Source organism: Mus musculus, chromosome 6, assembly GCF_000001635.26.
Source record: "Mus musculus strain C57BL/6J chromosome 6, GRCm38.p6 C57BL/6J".
NCBI classification, from domain to species: domain Eukaryota; kingdom Metazoa; phylum Chordata; class Mammalia; order Rodentia; family Muridae; genus Mus; species Mus musculus.
Genome location: NC_000072.6, coordinates 69264109 through 69278698, shown reverse-complemented (window position 1 = coordinate 69278698; position 14590 = coordinate 69264109). Strand labels below are relative to the sequence as shown.

The following is a 14590-nucleotide window of genomic DNA, read 5'->3' as shown; positions in this document are numbered from 1 at the left end:
CAGGAGGCAGAGGCAGGTGGACTTCTGAGTTCCAGGCCAGCCTGTTCTACAGAGTGAGTTCCAGGACAGCCAGAGCTACACCGAGAAACCCTGTCTCGAAAAAAAAAAAAAAAAAGAAAAGAAAAAAAGGAAAAGAAAAGAAAAGAAAAGAAAAGAAAAGAAAAGAAAGAAAGAAAAAGCGAACAAAAAAGAGAATATTTCACTCAAAGGAAAAAGCATGGTGGAAGGTATGCATCACGATATGGAACATTGACAACATATATCACTTTTTAACTGGCTCTGAATGATCTTTGATCCAAAACTATTAGGATAAACATAATATTTTTAAAAGTCTTTATATTGTGTACAATCTCCTCCAGTCTGTACTCTGAAACTTACAATATTTAATAAACTACAAAATTTGTTCAAGTGAGACTATGACATTTATTCAAAGGAAGTATAAATTCTCAGGGTTTTTGTTTGTCAATTTGTTCTTCAAATGTCCTTAAATATGTTGCTCATTAGTGTGACCTTATGTCTCTAAGATTTGTTTACTAAAATGATCCTGGAATTCATTATTACAATTAACTCTGAGTATTAATAGTGAGCTATAGTTCAGTCATATGACCAGCCAGTTTCATTCATTTCCTATTATAAACTATTTTTGACATGTACACTACAGAGAGTGCTATTCATCACATTTAATAATACAGTGAAGAAGAGCGGAAACAGAAGGTGTCTTCTTATAAGGACATACTTTCAGTTTTAACTTACTGTTATTTGCATAGTGACCCTAAGGGATTCCATACTTTTTACAGTTAATACTCTTGCCTCCCCAGAGGGCCAACAGACTGCCTTGAGTAGAATAGACCTCTCAAAACAACAGAAGATTTTTATTTCATCTCTGTGGTCTTTGTTCCTATTTACCTCACAGGAGACTGAACAAAAGGATAAAGGACTTCTTGGGTCTGCCTCTCCTACAAGATGCCTAAAGGATAACAGAAAATTATGTACATCTATCAATGTCCTGAGAAATTCTTTATCCAGTAAAAAACAATTCTTCTCCTAAAATTAGTTTTGTATAAAATTTATAATTCAAACACGCACACACAACACACACACGCACACACACACACACACAAACCATGTGGACACATGCAAGCATACATAATCAATGTACACACACACACATACACACAAACCACATATCCTAAATAGCACTATTTTTATATTATAGATATGAAAAAGAGCAATGCCTTAATCTAGTGTTGTGATAGCTTGGCTGTGTACAATGGGAACAAAACAAAACTGTCAAAAGAAAAGATTCATCACGTTTATTAAACAAGGTTTCTTATTCAAGCATGTACCAAGGCATATTAGAAAATCTAATTATTTACTAACACTATTGGCTTCATTTATGGTGTAGTGAGATTAGTATCTTAAACGCTAGCTAGAGAGGCCTTACCTCATTGCAAATCAACAGATATATATCTACATGGCAGACTACAATAATAAAGACTCTCAAGGCATTGGCATATACACATGACATAAAGACATATACATAAGTAAATAAAAAACAAAGTTCTAAATAAGTTTTCTCTTGCTAGTTTATGATGGTTGGTCTCACTACAATGTGGAATAAATGTTTATATTCACCTACAAAAGAGTTCACCCAGCACACAGTTATTCCATGGCAGTTTTACATTCATTATTAGAAAAGTAGGCTAAATGACATTTATTCCATCCCTCTACAGCCTGGACATCACAATCTCATATTCTTAAAGAAAAGCTTCCATTATTTCATAATCGCAGAATTTCATGAAAATGCACAGAACAGGGAGCCTTAGGCATAACCACAAGCCATCTAATTTATAGCATTTGTCTTTCATTAGAGAGAACACAACCCATTTTATTACTATTCATTTTTATTTTTAAAATTGTCCATCTACTAGGACACATGAAAAATAGAAAATAATATGAAACTACAAAATGATCCACTACTTCTAACCCTTGAAGGAACCCCTGATTTCAAACTGAATGTCTGGTATACGAGGAGTGTAGGAACACTCCTTTGTGCTGATATCAAGCTAGTGATATAGTAAACTCCCAACTTGTCATGCAATTAATAGTGACTCTCTTTTCTACATATGCAGATGAGTAGGATGGGGATTGGGTCAACTTGATGCCAAATATTATGCTTGTAATTGGAATCGTACAAACAATATACTTGTTTAATCAAGACAAAAATGACTTCTCTGAAGTTCCAAGTGATGATTGCAAATGGTTAAAGAATACCCAGAGTCATCCTTTAATACCTGGGATCCAAATCAGCAAGAACACCAAAAACTGAGAGGGAGGCTTTATGGCTGTACTGTGACCAGACATTGATTGACTCCTAGATAGGGTACAACAAGACAAACAAAAAGTTCCAAGTGAGAATAGTGGACCAAACCAAATAATCGGGGCCTGGGAAGGGCTAATTTTTCTTAATAACTCTACTGTGCTGTGCCCAGGTCTCCCATAATAGAAGAGAATATTGAAAAAATCTGCTGCCAATTATTTTCGCCAATGGGAAACCTTTTAATAAATGATTCTTTGATACATTTTCAGCATTTAAGTAGATATTGGCACTGGTGATATTTCATTTTCTCCTTTAGATGAGTAACATGAAGAGAACAACTGTTTGCAACTTGAACTCTTACTCTCAAATGTTTATACTTATAGCGCTTCTATCAGGAGGATGTCAGCTCACTTATTCTACCAAATAAGTCATTGGTGCGGGGATAGGGGTGTTGGAGACTGTCTTTTACCAAGTGTGCACTTACCCAACCTAGCCATTTGAATATTCCTATAGTGAATTTTCTTTTTTAATTGTATGTCACTTGTTGAACCACCTTGGGAATTCTTACTAAACCACTGAATAGACTACAATGTATTTTTGGTTTGGAGTTTTTACTTCTGTTCAAAACCTGTTTTCTGCCATTTATAAATACTGTCCACAGTTCCTTAGTATGTGGGGCAAGCAGTGATACTGGTGACTTTAACAAATTATCTTCCTCCAGGGCTGGAGAGATGGTGCTGAATTCAGAAACCACAACTCACTTGGAAACTCACAACTCTGTGTAAATCCAGTTCCAGAATATTCACCATCTAACACCTCCTTTTGGATTCCTTGGACTGTGAATATGATGCATAGTCATTGATGCAAGCAAAACAACTATGGACATAAAACAAAATGAGAAAATGTGCCTCCTTCTTTAATTATGGAACATGAATTAATATAATATGAACACCCTAGTCTTTCCAGAGCTCACTCTAGATCAATTCTCTCCAAATAGAATGGGGAGTGAGGTCTTTTGCCCTAAAAATTCCCTCACCTTTCCTCTGTTCTGTATCATATTCTTTAGGGTTCAATTTATAGAAATCAGATAATTAGGAAGGACTTACACAGTGGACAATTCTAAAACCCTATCTGCTTGGCTGAGGAGAAATATTTCAATTTATGATATTGCTGTGCACCATCACCACTACACACATTGAAATTGGACAGAGCAATCCAACAGAACGCAAGAGATAGACAAACATTTATTTGCATACTTTAGGAATCTCATCAACGAATGAAAGTGGACGCCAAAATATACATGCAGAGGACATGGTAGAGACCTGTGAAGGCCCTGTGCATGTTCCTTCATTTTTGTCGGCTCATGTGATCTTTGTTCATGTCGATTAAGAGGGCTTTGTTTCTCCTTAATTTCTGTGGACTCATGTGATCTTTGTTCATTTCGCTTAAGAGGTCTATGTTTCTTGGTGTTTCCATTTTTCTGCCTCTTCTTTCTCTGTCCTCTTTACTGGGGTTCTTGGAGCTCCAAGGATAGGGATTTCATTCAGACTTCCCAATTAGTACAAATGTTTACAGCCTCAGCTGTGCTAATTTCTGGGAACTACAAATTTGGGGACCCTGCTCTCTCTCTCTCTCTCTCTCTCTCTCTCTCTCTCTCTCTCTCTCTCTCTCTCTCTGTATATATGTATATATAAACAAAAGGTTTACTCCATATTTCCCTATTAAAATAATGATACATATTAATTAAATTCATATGTGTTTTGTTTATGCTATAATCTAATGATAATCCAAAATTGCTAGTAATCAACATAAAATTCCCTTTACCTCTAATTCATGAGGCAGTATATTCTTTCAAATTCTTTTTATTCGATTATTTCATGTAAATCTATGCAATTAAATGTTTTGCTATTGAAGGTTGGGGAGTAGTAAAGTAGCAGAATGATTGCTTTTGAACTTAGTAGCACCAAGATGAGGGTCAATACCAGGAGCCTAGTAATTGAGGTCTAGAGATCCATGTGAGATTTGGCTTCTACTCCCACAAATACAAAACTGAACATTTATAAACAAATACAAAACTGGGACATTTATTCTGCCCTAATTTTGTTAATGGTCTCATGATGTTTTGATCTTGTCTATGCTATCTTCACAACTATATATGAATCTTTCTTACCTATGTATTTCCTTGATCTATGACAACAAAGTTTAAAAGGAAGATTCATCTTTCGGTTGAGTGAAAGAGGCATTTGGCTTTCATGAAATGAGAATTTGTGAAAAACTCACCTAAGAGAACAAAGAGAATCACCATTTCCCAATTTTTATTTCCACTGTATTATTTCTTGAGTATATTAATGAGATCGCTCACCAATTCATTCTTAAGTCCTCAGGATTGAACATAACTAACATCAACAGTTCACTGTGTGAGCATAAGCAACCCTACCCTGAGTCGCCTCTGTAGAGCTGCCCAGTGCTTGGGGAAAGGAAGCAAGTGTGATTGTTTATCCTAAAGGGTCTACAATGGTGCTCTCTCAGGAGTGTTCTGTGTCATGTTTATCTGCCATTTCTGAAGACCATCTGTCTTTAGGACTGTCTCTTTCCATAGCTTTGCTGACATCAAAAAGTGACACATTTCAGAGAAGTGATTAGGGTCCTCAAAAGGGCTTAAATAGGAAGCATAAACACCTATCACCACAACCCAAAACTTAGAAACAGGTGCAAAACAATAATGTAATAGCTGTGAATACTAGTTTAAAGATAAATGAGAAGTGTAAAATCGAAGAGGAAAAAGACAGAGTGGAAACAGTGACAGTCATTCTGAAAGGGGACATGGGAAAGAAAAGGGACAGAGAGGTTTCTGCTACAGATAATGTAAGTCCAAACTAGGAAATAGACAAAGAAAACCTAGAGCTATATTGATGGGTAAACATGTTTTTATTAAATATAAGAGTTGATATGTTGCTTTTCTCCTGTAGTAAAAGCTATGAAGAAGGTGAGTGGGGGAGTCTGATAATGTAGAGTCAATTTGTACATTCAGATGAAAGCTTATTTTTAAAATTTTCTATATTTTTGAGTTTTACTTAACTACACAACAAACTATTATCATGCTTATCATCATTTCCTCCCTCCCTCTCATACTTTTAATATCCATGTAATACAACCATCTTCCCAAATTTCCACATATTTCTCTCTTTATAACCTACTTACCCTAGTTAGTGATATCCACATGATTATTTATGTGGTTCTGTCTCCTGAAACATGGTAACCGTATGGTCACTTTTAGTACTAGAGAATATTATTATATTCTCTAATACTAAAAGTTCCGGGTCTCCAGAAACCACTATAGCATTAATTACTCAGTATAGATTGAGTCCTGGAGGTGAACTTGTCATCCAGATCAGGATTTTGACTGCCATGATCTTGCAGAAAAATAATGACTGCTTCTTGAGTTCAAGATTGCAATAGCCACATTGTGGCCAGAGGACAGCAATTCACAGCTCTCCTATTTCTGAGTTTTACAGTTAATCTACACCTATTCCATGATAGTTTCTGAGACTTGAGATATGCTACATGTTCCATATTAACTTCAGCACTCAAGTCTGAGTGTGTCATCATTCTGACTAGTCATGTATTTCTCCATTGACTTCTGGTTAATGGAAAAACAAGCTTCAGTAACCAAAGTGGACAATTAATAGAAAAGCAAACGACTGGACATTTGTATGATTACATAATTTTTCAATTACTAGAGAGTATTCATGTATTATAAAATGTTGTCACACCATAGAATGGTTGATTTATCCAGCTTTAGTCTCTTATTAACAGTTACTTTTTCGATAGTAACTTGATTCTGTCATGTTCTGTGTTCAAAATGTGTCTTCTGTTCATCAATACAGTCCTACTATAAAGTTTTGTTGAGAATCTAAGATCAGTTGCAATAGCCTGTATTATTTTGATGTCTCCATATTCAGATCATTTTACTAGGAAGACAGATTATATCAGGTACATCATAGCAGGTTGAGAAGCTGTAGGATTCTCAGGAACCTTCCATCAGAAGAAACTCAGAAAATCACTTTCCTTATTACTAATGTCATTTGAGGTAAAATAAATTCGAAAACACAGATTTTGAATACAGTCCTGTTTTCCTGATCATCCAGGGGTTCTATTCTAGTTAACAGTGTTATTTGGCCTATTCTCAGTATTTCCAAAGTTACACCGTAATTCTTTATTTAGAGTGGAATACCGTGAAGAATTACCATTTCAATGTTTACATGTATTCAGGACTCATCTTTGTTCATGTCTTGTTTATGCAGCAGCCATTAGATCACCTGGATGCAGCTTCTCTGGTGTTTCTAGGAAACACAGTCTGCCTTAGGGTTTTACTTCTCTGAACAGACATCATGACAAAGGCAGGTCTTATAAGAACAATATTTATTTGGGCCTGGCTTGCAGGTTCCGAAGTTCAGTCTATTATCATCAAGGCAGTAACATGGCAGCATCCAGGCAGGCATGGTTTGGGAGGAACTGAAAGTTCTACTTCTTCATTTGAAAGCTGCTAGAAGAATACTGGCTTCAAGGACTCTAAGATGGAGACCTTAAAGCCATACCCACAATGTCCCTCCTACTCCAACAAGGCCACACCTCATAGTGCCACTTTCTGGGCTAAGCATATACAAACCATCACACTAGCTTAGAGCAAATCTCAAGTGTCTCTGGCTCTTAAAATATTTCTATCCACTCTGCAATGATTCTTGGGAAATAGGTGCAGAAAGTGTGTTGTAGTTGGATAATTTAGGACTGGTCAACACATAATCTCCTAATATCTACATTTTGATAATTTATGGAGAATTTTTGGAACGATTTCAATCTGTTGCAAAGGGAATTGCACATCAAATATCTAAATCATATAAAATAAACAAAGTTTATTTATGTATGAATAGAGGTAATAAGAAGCCACAAATCAGAGAAAGAGCAAGGAGTATATGTTGATTTGTATGAATGGAGGAAAAAGACATGGCAAACAGTATGTGGCTTTGTTATGATTTTTAAAAGGTAAGAAAATGAGTATAATTTATCTCAACCTATTTCTTCCAACTAATTCAAGACCAAAGAGATGAAAAAATCTTACCAAAATAGATAAATATTTCAATAAGAAAAAAGTGCATTGATTGTGCACTATAACCCCCTTTTGGCAATCTGTCCCTCCTCTAAGAATTGAAAAGCAGAACCTATCCAGGTGGGGAATCTCAGTGAGGCCTGTACAGTTCAGATGGTGTTGAAATTATAGAGATATTCAATATAATGTATCTCAACATACTAATACTATAATTTGTAGTCCAGTTAAGCAAAATTTTCCATTTATAAGGTTACCAAATTACTGCATTTTTCAATGGAAACCTGAATTCAAATTGCAAGTATTTAACATTTTCTATACCATTGTATGTGGTATCACTACTTTTCCTTGATTCTGAGCAGAAGCAGCAATCTATGACCCTAAAGTAGTCACATGATTGCAAGAACTCATCGTAAAGTGCCATCAATTTCAAACATCATGGCACATTCTACAGGTTGTTATATTATGGCTTTATATTAAATGACTTTGTACCATAAAGTTCTATATTATTGTATCTTTTTGTAATCTCACTGTATCTCAAAGAACATTTTATATCTCTAATTTTTGCATTTCATGGAGTCATGAAATGTGGTATAAGTGTGAATGTGCCTGCATGAACACTATTTCATTTATGTTTGTAATGATTGGAAGAATCACCACATTTGTCATAGTACCTTTTGTTCTAAACATACTTCTACTTGGCAAACAATACTGTAAATGTAGTATTTCCTCTATACTTCAAAATGGATATTTTACAACCCTGCCTTCACTTTGGCTATGCTAACAGAAGATGGCAGCACAATCACATTTCTGTTTTTGTTTGTTTGTTTGTTTAGGTTTTAAAAAAATATTAGACGTTTTCTTCATTTACATTTCAAATGCAATCCCAAATGTCCCCTATACCCCCCCTATACTGCTCTCCTACCCACCAACTTCCACTTCTTGTCCCTGGCGTTCCCATGTCCTAGGGCACATAAAGTATGCTAGACCAAGGGGCCTCTCTTCCCAATGATGGCCGACTAGGCCATCTTCTGTTACATATGCAGCTAGAGACATGAGCTCTGAGGGTACTGGTTAATTCATACTGTTGTTCCATCTATAGAGTTGCAGACCCCTTCAGCTCTTGGGTGCTTTCTCTAGCTCCTCCATTGGGGGCCCTGTGTTCTATCCAATAGATGACTGTGGACATCTACTTCTATATTTGCTAGGCACTGGCATAGCCTCAGAAGAGAAAGCTATGTCTGGCTTTTGTCAGCAAAATCTTTCTGGCATATGCAATAGTGTCTGCTGTTGGTTGTTGATTATGATCAACAAAACAAAAAGACTACCAATAGATTGGGAAAGGATTTTTACCAATCCTAAATCTGATAGGGCACAATCACACTTCCATTCAGTCACTAACACCAGCCCTAGAGCTGTAATTACATGAGATTATAAAACAAGAATTACTCTTTTCCCACAACCTCAGCATCTGCATCACCTGCATTTTATTTTTATTTTAGCTGTTCTGAGTTGTGTGAGATGGAATCACAAGGTTGTTTTGATTTGCATTTCCTTGATGAATAAGGATATTGAGCAATTCCTTAGGTGCTTTTTAAAACTTGGTATTGCACTGTTGAGTATTCTTTGTTACACTCTGTATCCAGTTTTTTAATAGGGTATTTGGTTCTCTGAAGTCTAACTTATTGAGTTCTTTGTATATATTTAATATTAGCCCTGTATCAGATATAGGATTGGTAACGTTCTTTTCACAATCTGTTGGTTCTCATATTGTCCTATTGACAGAAGCTTTGCAATTTTGTGATGACCCATATGCCAGTTCTTGATCTTAAGGCATAAGCTATTATTGTTCTGTTCAGGAAATTTTCCCCTGTGCTCATGTGCTCAAGACTCTTTCCCACTTTGTCTTCTATTAGATTCCATGTATCTGGCTTTATGCATTGCTGATGGGATTGCAGGCTGGTACAACAACTCTGGAAACCATTTTAGTAACCTTAATGGTGAAATATAAAGCCCATATTGACAAAAAAAATAGATTTTTCTTTCTGTAGTAAACAGAATAAGACTAGCAAGTAGCTACTAAATAAAATGAAAGGTGAAAATATGTGTTATTCAGAAAGAAACTAGCCATTTAGTTAGAATAGTTTCCTTCGAAAGGCATACTTAATAAGGAACTTGATTTCAACAATTCTTAGGTCAGTTTCTCGCAATCCATCTCAGTTGTTTTTCATAATAGTTGATTAAAAAATGGAAGAAGTCTTTCATGAAGGGAGGAATGTGAAACCATTCTTAAGATCTAGAGACATAGTCATGCTTCATCATGGCTCTGCAGACTTTAACATTATAGGAAGATAATTAAAACTTTACCTGAGGTAAATTAAAATACTTTTTAAATAAATTGTTTTATTCACTTTTCAACAGTATATTTTTCTTTTTCTCCTCCCATTACCCACTCATTCAAGTCCTTCCTCATTCCCTCAATCTTTGCTATAAGTAAAATGTTTGATCAAGCTTTGATTTAAATTTGCAGACTCAGGGGCTGTCGATCTTTATAAATAAATGTAATTTATCTGAAAAGTGCTCTCAGATTCTCTCAGGTAATAAATCGAACAGGAATTACACAGTTTCAGGGCACATGAAATACTGAGAATGGTGATTATTCAGAGTAGTTGTAGATGAGTGCATCTTCATGAACCCACAGCCCACATTCTCCCATGTGTTTATAAGTCAAGAACTGCCTAGAATATATTTTGCTATTTGCATATTACATTTTCAGTAACCACAAATATCTCACAGTTGGTTTAAAGCAAAGTACTTATGAGAATAGCAGTAATTAGCTAGGGACCAAAATTCAAAGACAAAATGGATTTTCAGGTGCAGATTTTCAGCTTCCTGCTAATCAGTGCCTCAGGTAACAGAGGGCAGGGAATTTGAGATCAGAATCCAACCAAAATTATTTTCCCTGGGGAATTTGAGTCTAAAATACAGTTTTTTTTTCTTTTTCTTCATCTGAATGTTGGGTGGTATAAAATTATTTTTGTATCTCTATTTCTACTAATCCCTTTCTCTCTATTTTGCTTTTTTCTAGTCATACTGTCCAGAGGACAAATTGTTCTCACCCAGTCTCCAGCAATCATGTCTGCATCTCCAGGGGAGAAGGTCACCATGACCTGCAGTGCCAGCTCAAGTATAAGTTACATGCACTGGTACCAGCAGAAGCCAGGCACCTCCCCCAAAAGATGGATTTATGACACATCCAAACTGGCTTCTGGAGTCCCTGCTCGCTTCAGTGGCAGTGGGTCTGGGACCTCTTATTCTCTCACAATCAGCAGCATGGAGGCTGAAGATGCTGCCACTTATTACTGCCATCAGCGGAGTAGTTACCCACACAGTGATACAGACTGGAACAAAAACCCTCTAAGTCCTTAGGGCCTAGCTACTTCCTCCTAGAAATAAACTGCAGCCAGTGGTTTGATTGCAGTAGTCCACACAGTGTGCTCTTCTTTACAATGTCATTTGCATATTTAGATGAATGTCTCTATAATATTCCACTGTACTTCAGTGCTGTTCTCAAATAATCTACATTTCCAGTGTTTATTTATTCTCAGTTTTTGTTCTGTTTGTTGAAGACAAGTGTGGCAGACTATTTTACTGATGGTCCCCATGAACCTTCACATCTATTTTCTGCTACTTTCACTGATTTTAGAATCTTCTTGTTAGGTGGTTTTTCTTCAGCATATTCATTTGCTCACAACACACTGCTTTTGTTATCCTACAAAAAGTAGTATCCATCGTATTATATTTACGGGGTTTTATTAGTACACCTTCTTTTCCACTAAATTGTACTCTTAATATGTGCTTAAAATATTTTTCTCTCCAAATTAAAATAGAAAAACTACTGACAGGAATGTATATTTTCTTTCGATTCTCATTACAGTTAATTGGAACACTCCACTAATAAAGAAACCAGGAAGGCAACAGAGAACTAATAAATGAACATTAATTTTTTATATCTCTCATCTGTCTGTCTTTCTGTCTCTCTGTCTGTCTGTGAATCCATTTATGTGTGTTACCTCAATATGAATAATTAAAATCATAAAGACATTCTAATATCATGAAAAAGGCAAATTATTTAAAATACTTCTGTTGTTAATTTTAAATTTAAATTACAGTTTAATTAAATTTAATTTATACTTAATAATAACAGGAATAATTATGTAAGTTTATTTTCAATTTTCCAATGTCATGTGTTGATATGAAATCCATCAGACACCAGCCTCTCTATCTCCATCTATAGAAGAAAGTGTCGCACTATCACAGAATGTCAAGATATTAATGTGTGTTTAGCACATTATTTATATAATTTGTCAAGAAAACTTTTTCAGAATCAGTTGTTTGACTTTTAGTCCTAGCAAAGAAAAGACTGCATAAAGAGGATCATGGAGTTATGAGCAGCCCTCACTTCACAAACACTGCTTCAAGCTAAATCTATACACATCTAAACAAAAAAGGCAACACTTTTACATTTATGTGTTGCCAAACACTACATGAAATTTAGTGCTTGGCACTTTTTTCTGGTTATTTCTATGCGTACTGTGGTTGTATTAATAAGAATGGACATAATAGTTTAATATATTTAAATATATTTAAAATATTTCTTAGTAAGAAACACTATTTGATAGGATTTAGAGGTAGGGCCTTTCTGGAAAGTGTGTCACTGCATTAGACTGTGAGGTTTTAAAAGCCTAATCCATGCCCAGTATTTCTACTTTCTGGTCACTTGCTGATCCAGATTCCACATGCTCATCTCTCATGTCTGTCTTGGTGCAGCCATGATCCACAATATGAAGATAATGAACTAAACACTAAGCAGGTCCCAAATAAAGGCTTTCTTTGGTACTGTTTTTGTGGTTATGGTATTTCTCCACAGCAATATAATACAACCAGAAAATCCAGTGATCTAGAAAGGTCACTAGAATATTTTGAATCATGAGGCATCAGTGAATCAGCAAGTCAGTTTTCCATTTGCTCACTTGCTCTCATGTCTTCTAGAAGAATATTTTCCAGGATCATTTTTCCTTTCTATGATGTTCTATGGACATGCTTAATGACCAACCCTCCCACGAGATATAAAATCAGAAAAGGAGAATTTAATGTTCACTGAAACCTGTAGGAAGGCATGGACAGAGAAACAGACTAGAAAACCACCCACAGAGGTGCTGTATACACCTAAGTCCATCAACATCCCACCTTCAACTTGTAGGGAAATGTGGGGAAAATGGGTCAGAGAGCCTACATTATCAGTTTCAGGCAAGACTTGACTTTTTCTGAAGCACATAATCAACTGACATTTGCATAAGTATCTCTATTCATCATGACCAAGCCTTTGGATATTAAGAGTTTAGATTCTAGGTTTAACAATTTGCACAATTTCATCCAATTATAACTATATGTCATTAGATCTATTAAAAACTACTGTTAGATCATTAAAACCAATTAGTGAGGGCTAATAAATATCCACCTTTATTTCATGAAGTAAAGTAATCTCATGTCTAAACTATGCAGCTAAAGATGGGGAGATTCTAATTTTCCTGTTTTGATGGAAACTTATTAACTATTTTTTGATAGTTGTTTATTGTCTTCATGAAGTAGAATCACAAGGATGCCTAAGATACCCTAAGGCACTAATCAGAGGATATATCATGATGTATGAGATATTTTTTTTATGTTTGGTTGGTTTGGTTTTTTTTTTTTATTTTGGTTTTGGCTTGTGATATTAAGGAGAGAAGATTTAAGGAATGCTAAATTACCCTGGAATATCTGATTATTTTAATACGCAGTAACTCTCACTCCCTCCTACAAACCCATGACAAAAAAAATCACAGGTGTCTCCTAGTTTTCACTCTCATGTGGAGCATGAAATCTATGTTACACATACAAGAAACTTCCCTAGCCCATTGTCTCACATAGCTTGTGTCTCTAAGAGTTTTATTTCTCCCATCATTTCTTCTATCATAAATTTGCCATATGAGAGTTTCATTTTCTTTTACAAGAAGACAGTTTATCAATTATATTTATAACATATGCAAACATTTATTGACACATATATAGTGGCCCATGTCCAATGAATCCTAGTTATTTAATTCCATGCATGTTATTTGGCATATGAGTTTTGTCAAATAGTAGTTAGGGATTTTGATATGTAGAGTTCAAATTGAAATTATATAGTGGAATTAATGCAATCATAATAGTTCACCATTAACTAGGGCTGGCAGTCAAATTCAGAAAAGGGCTGATAACAAAGGAAATGCTGAGGGAAAGATTAGGGCTTTGAATACAGAATATATAGGGCATCTTAAGGATGCAAATTAGTATATTGATTACTCACTTTGACCTCTGGAGGGACATAGTCCTTCTTAATCCTTGATTTTAGCCCAGTGAGATTATATTTTCACCTTAGGAACTTATCAACTAACTATTTACTTATTAATTTGTAGACTTCATATTTTTACCAATGTAAACTATGAATTTATGTTGGTATTTTAATTTTATTTCAAAAATACTGGTCATGTTTAACTTCAATGATTAACAACATTCTCTATTACTATCTAGATTCTAAATATATATAGTGGGTTTTACCAGTTACGTAGATGTCTTGTTCAACGTCAGTCTATTATTTCTAACACCTCTCATGTCTTCGTTGCAGATAAACCCACTCATCTCTTCCATTTTGATAACTTTCTGTTCCTATCATTTTATCTGTGGCCCTGCATGGTTGTCTTCCTCAAGCTTACTCACCATTATCTCTTAGAGATTTGATGCCTGTAGTTGTTGAACTCTTCTTGTGTGAACTTTCATGAACAAAGTCCTCTAGAAAATCATTAGGATTCCAATGTACATTCAAGCTTATGATACATTTTGTATTCTTTTTGAAGATTAGTGCATGGTTTGCATGAAGGTGTCGATGGGAAGTTGTTGTTCAAGGATATCCAAATGTGGCATGATGACGAATGTCAGTATCCCCTGCAGATGTACTTGGAGTAAATCTCCATGTTTTTATTTGTAAAGCATAAATGCCCAAGGCTTCACCTGAGAGTTTCTATAGTGTTTGACATCTTAGTAATAATCATCAATGATGACGAGGAAGAAACTCTTGATTGAGTTCT

General features: G+C 35.3%; 1 gene segment (V, D, J or C) and 1 further gene; one reads left to right on the top strand and one right to left on the bottom strand.

Annotated features, from left to right (window-relative positions):
• The window catches only part of Igk (immunoglobulin kappa chain complex), a 3171119-nt gene that overhangs the window by 1448056 nt on the left and 1708473 nt on the right, over nt 1-14590 (bottom strand).
• Igkv4-70 (immunoglobulin kappa chain variable 4-70) lies at nt 10287-10811 on the top strand. The segment is given in 2 exon segments: nt 10287-10335; nt 10423-10811. Coding segments are annotated over 2 exon segments (438 nt in total).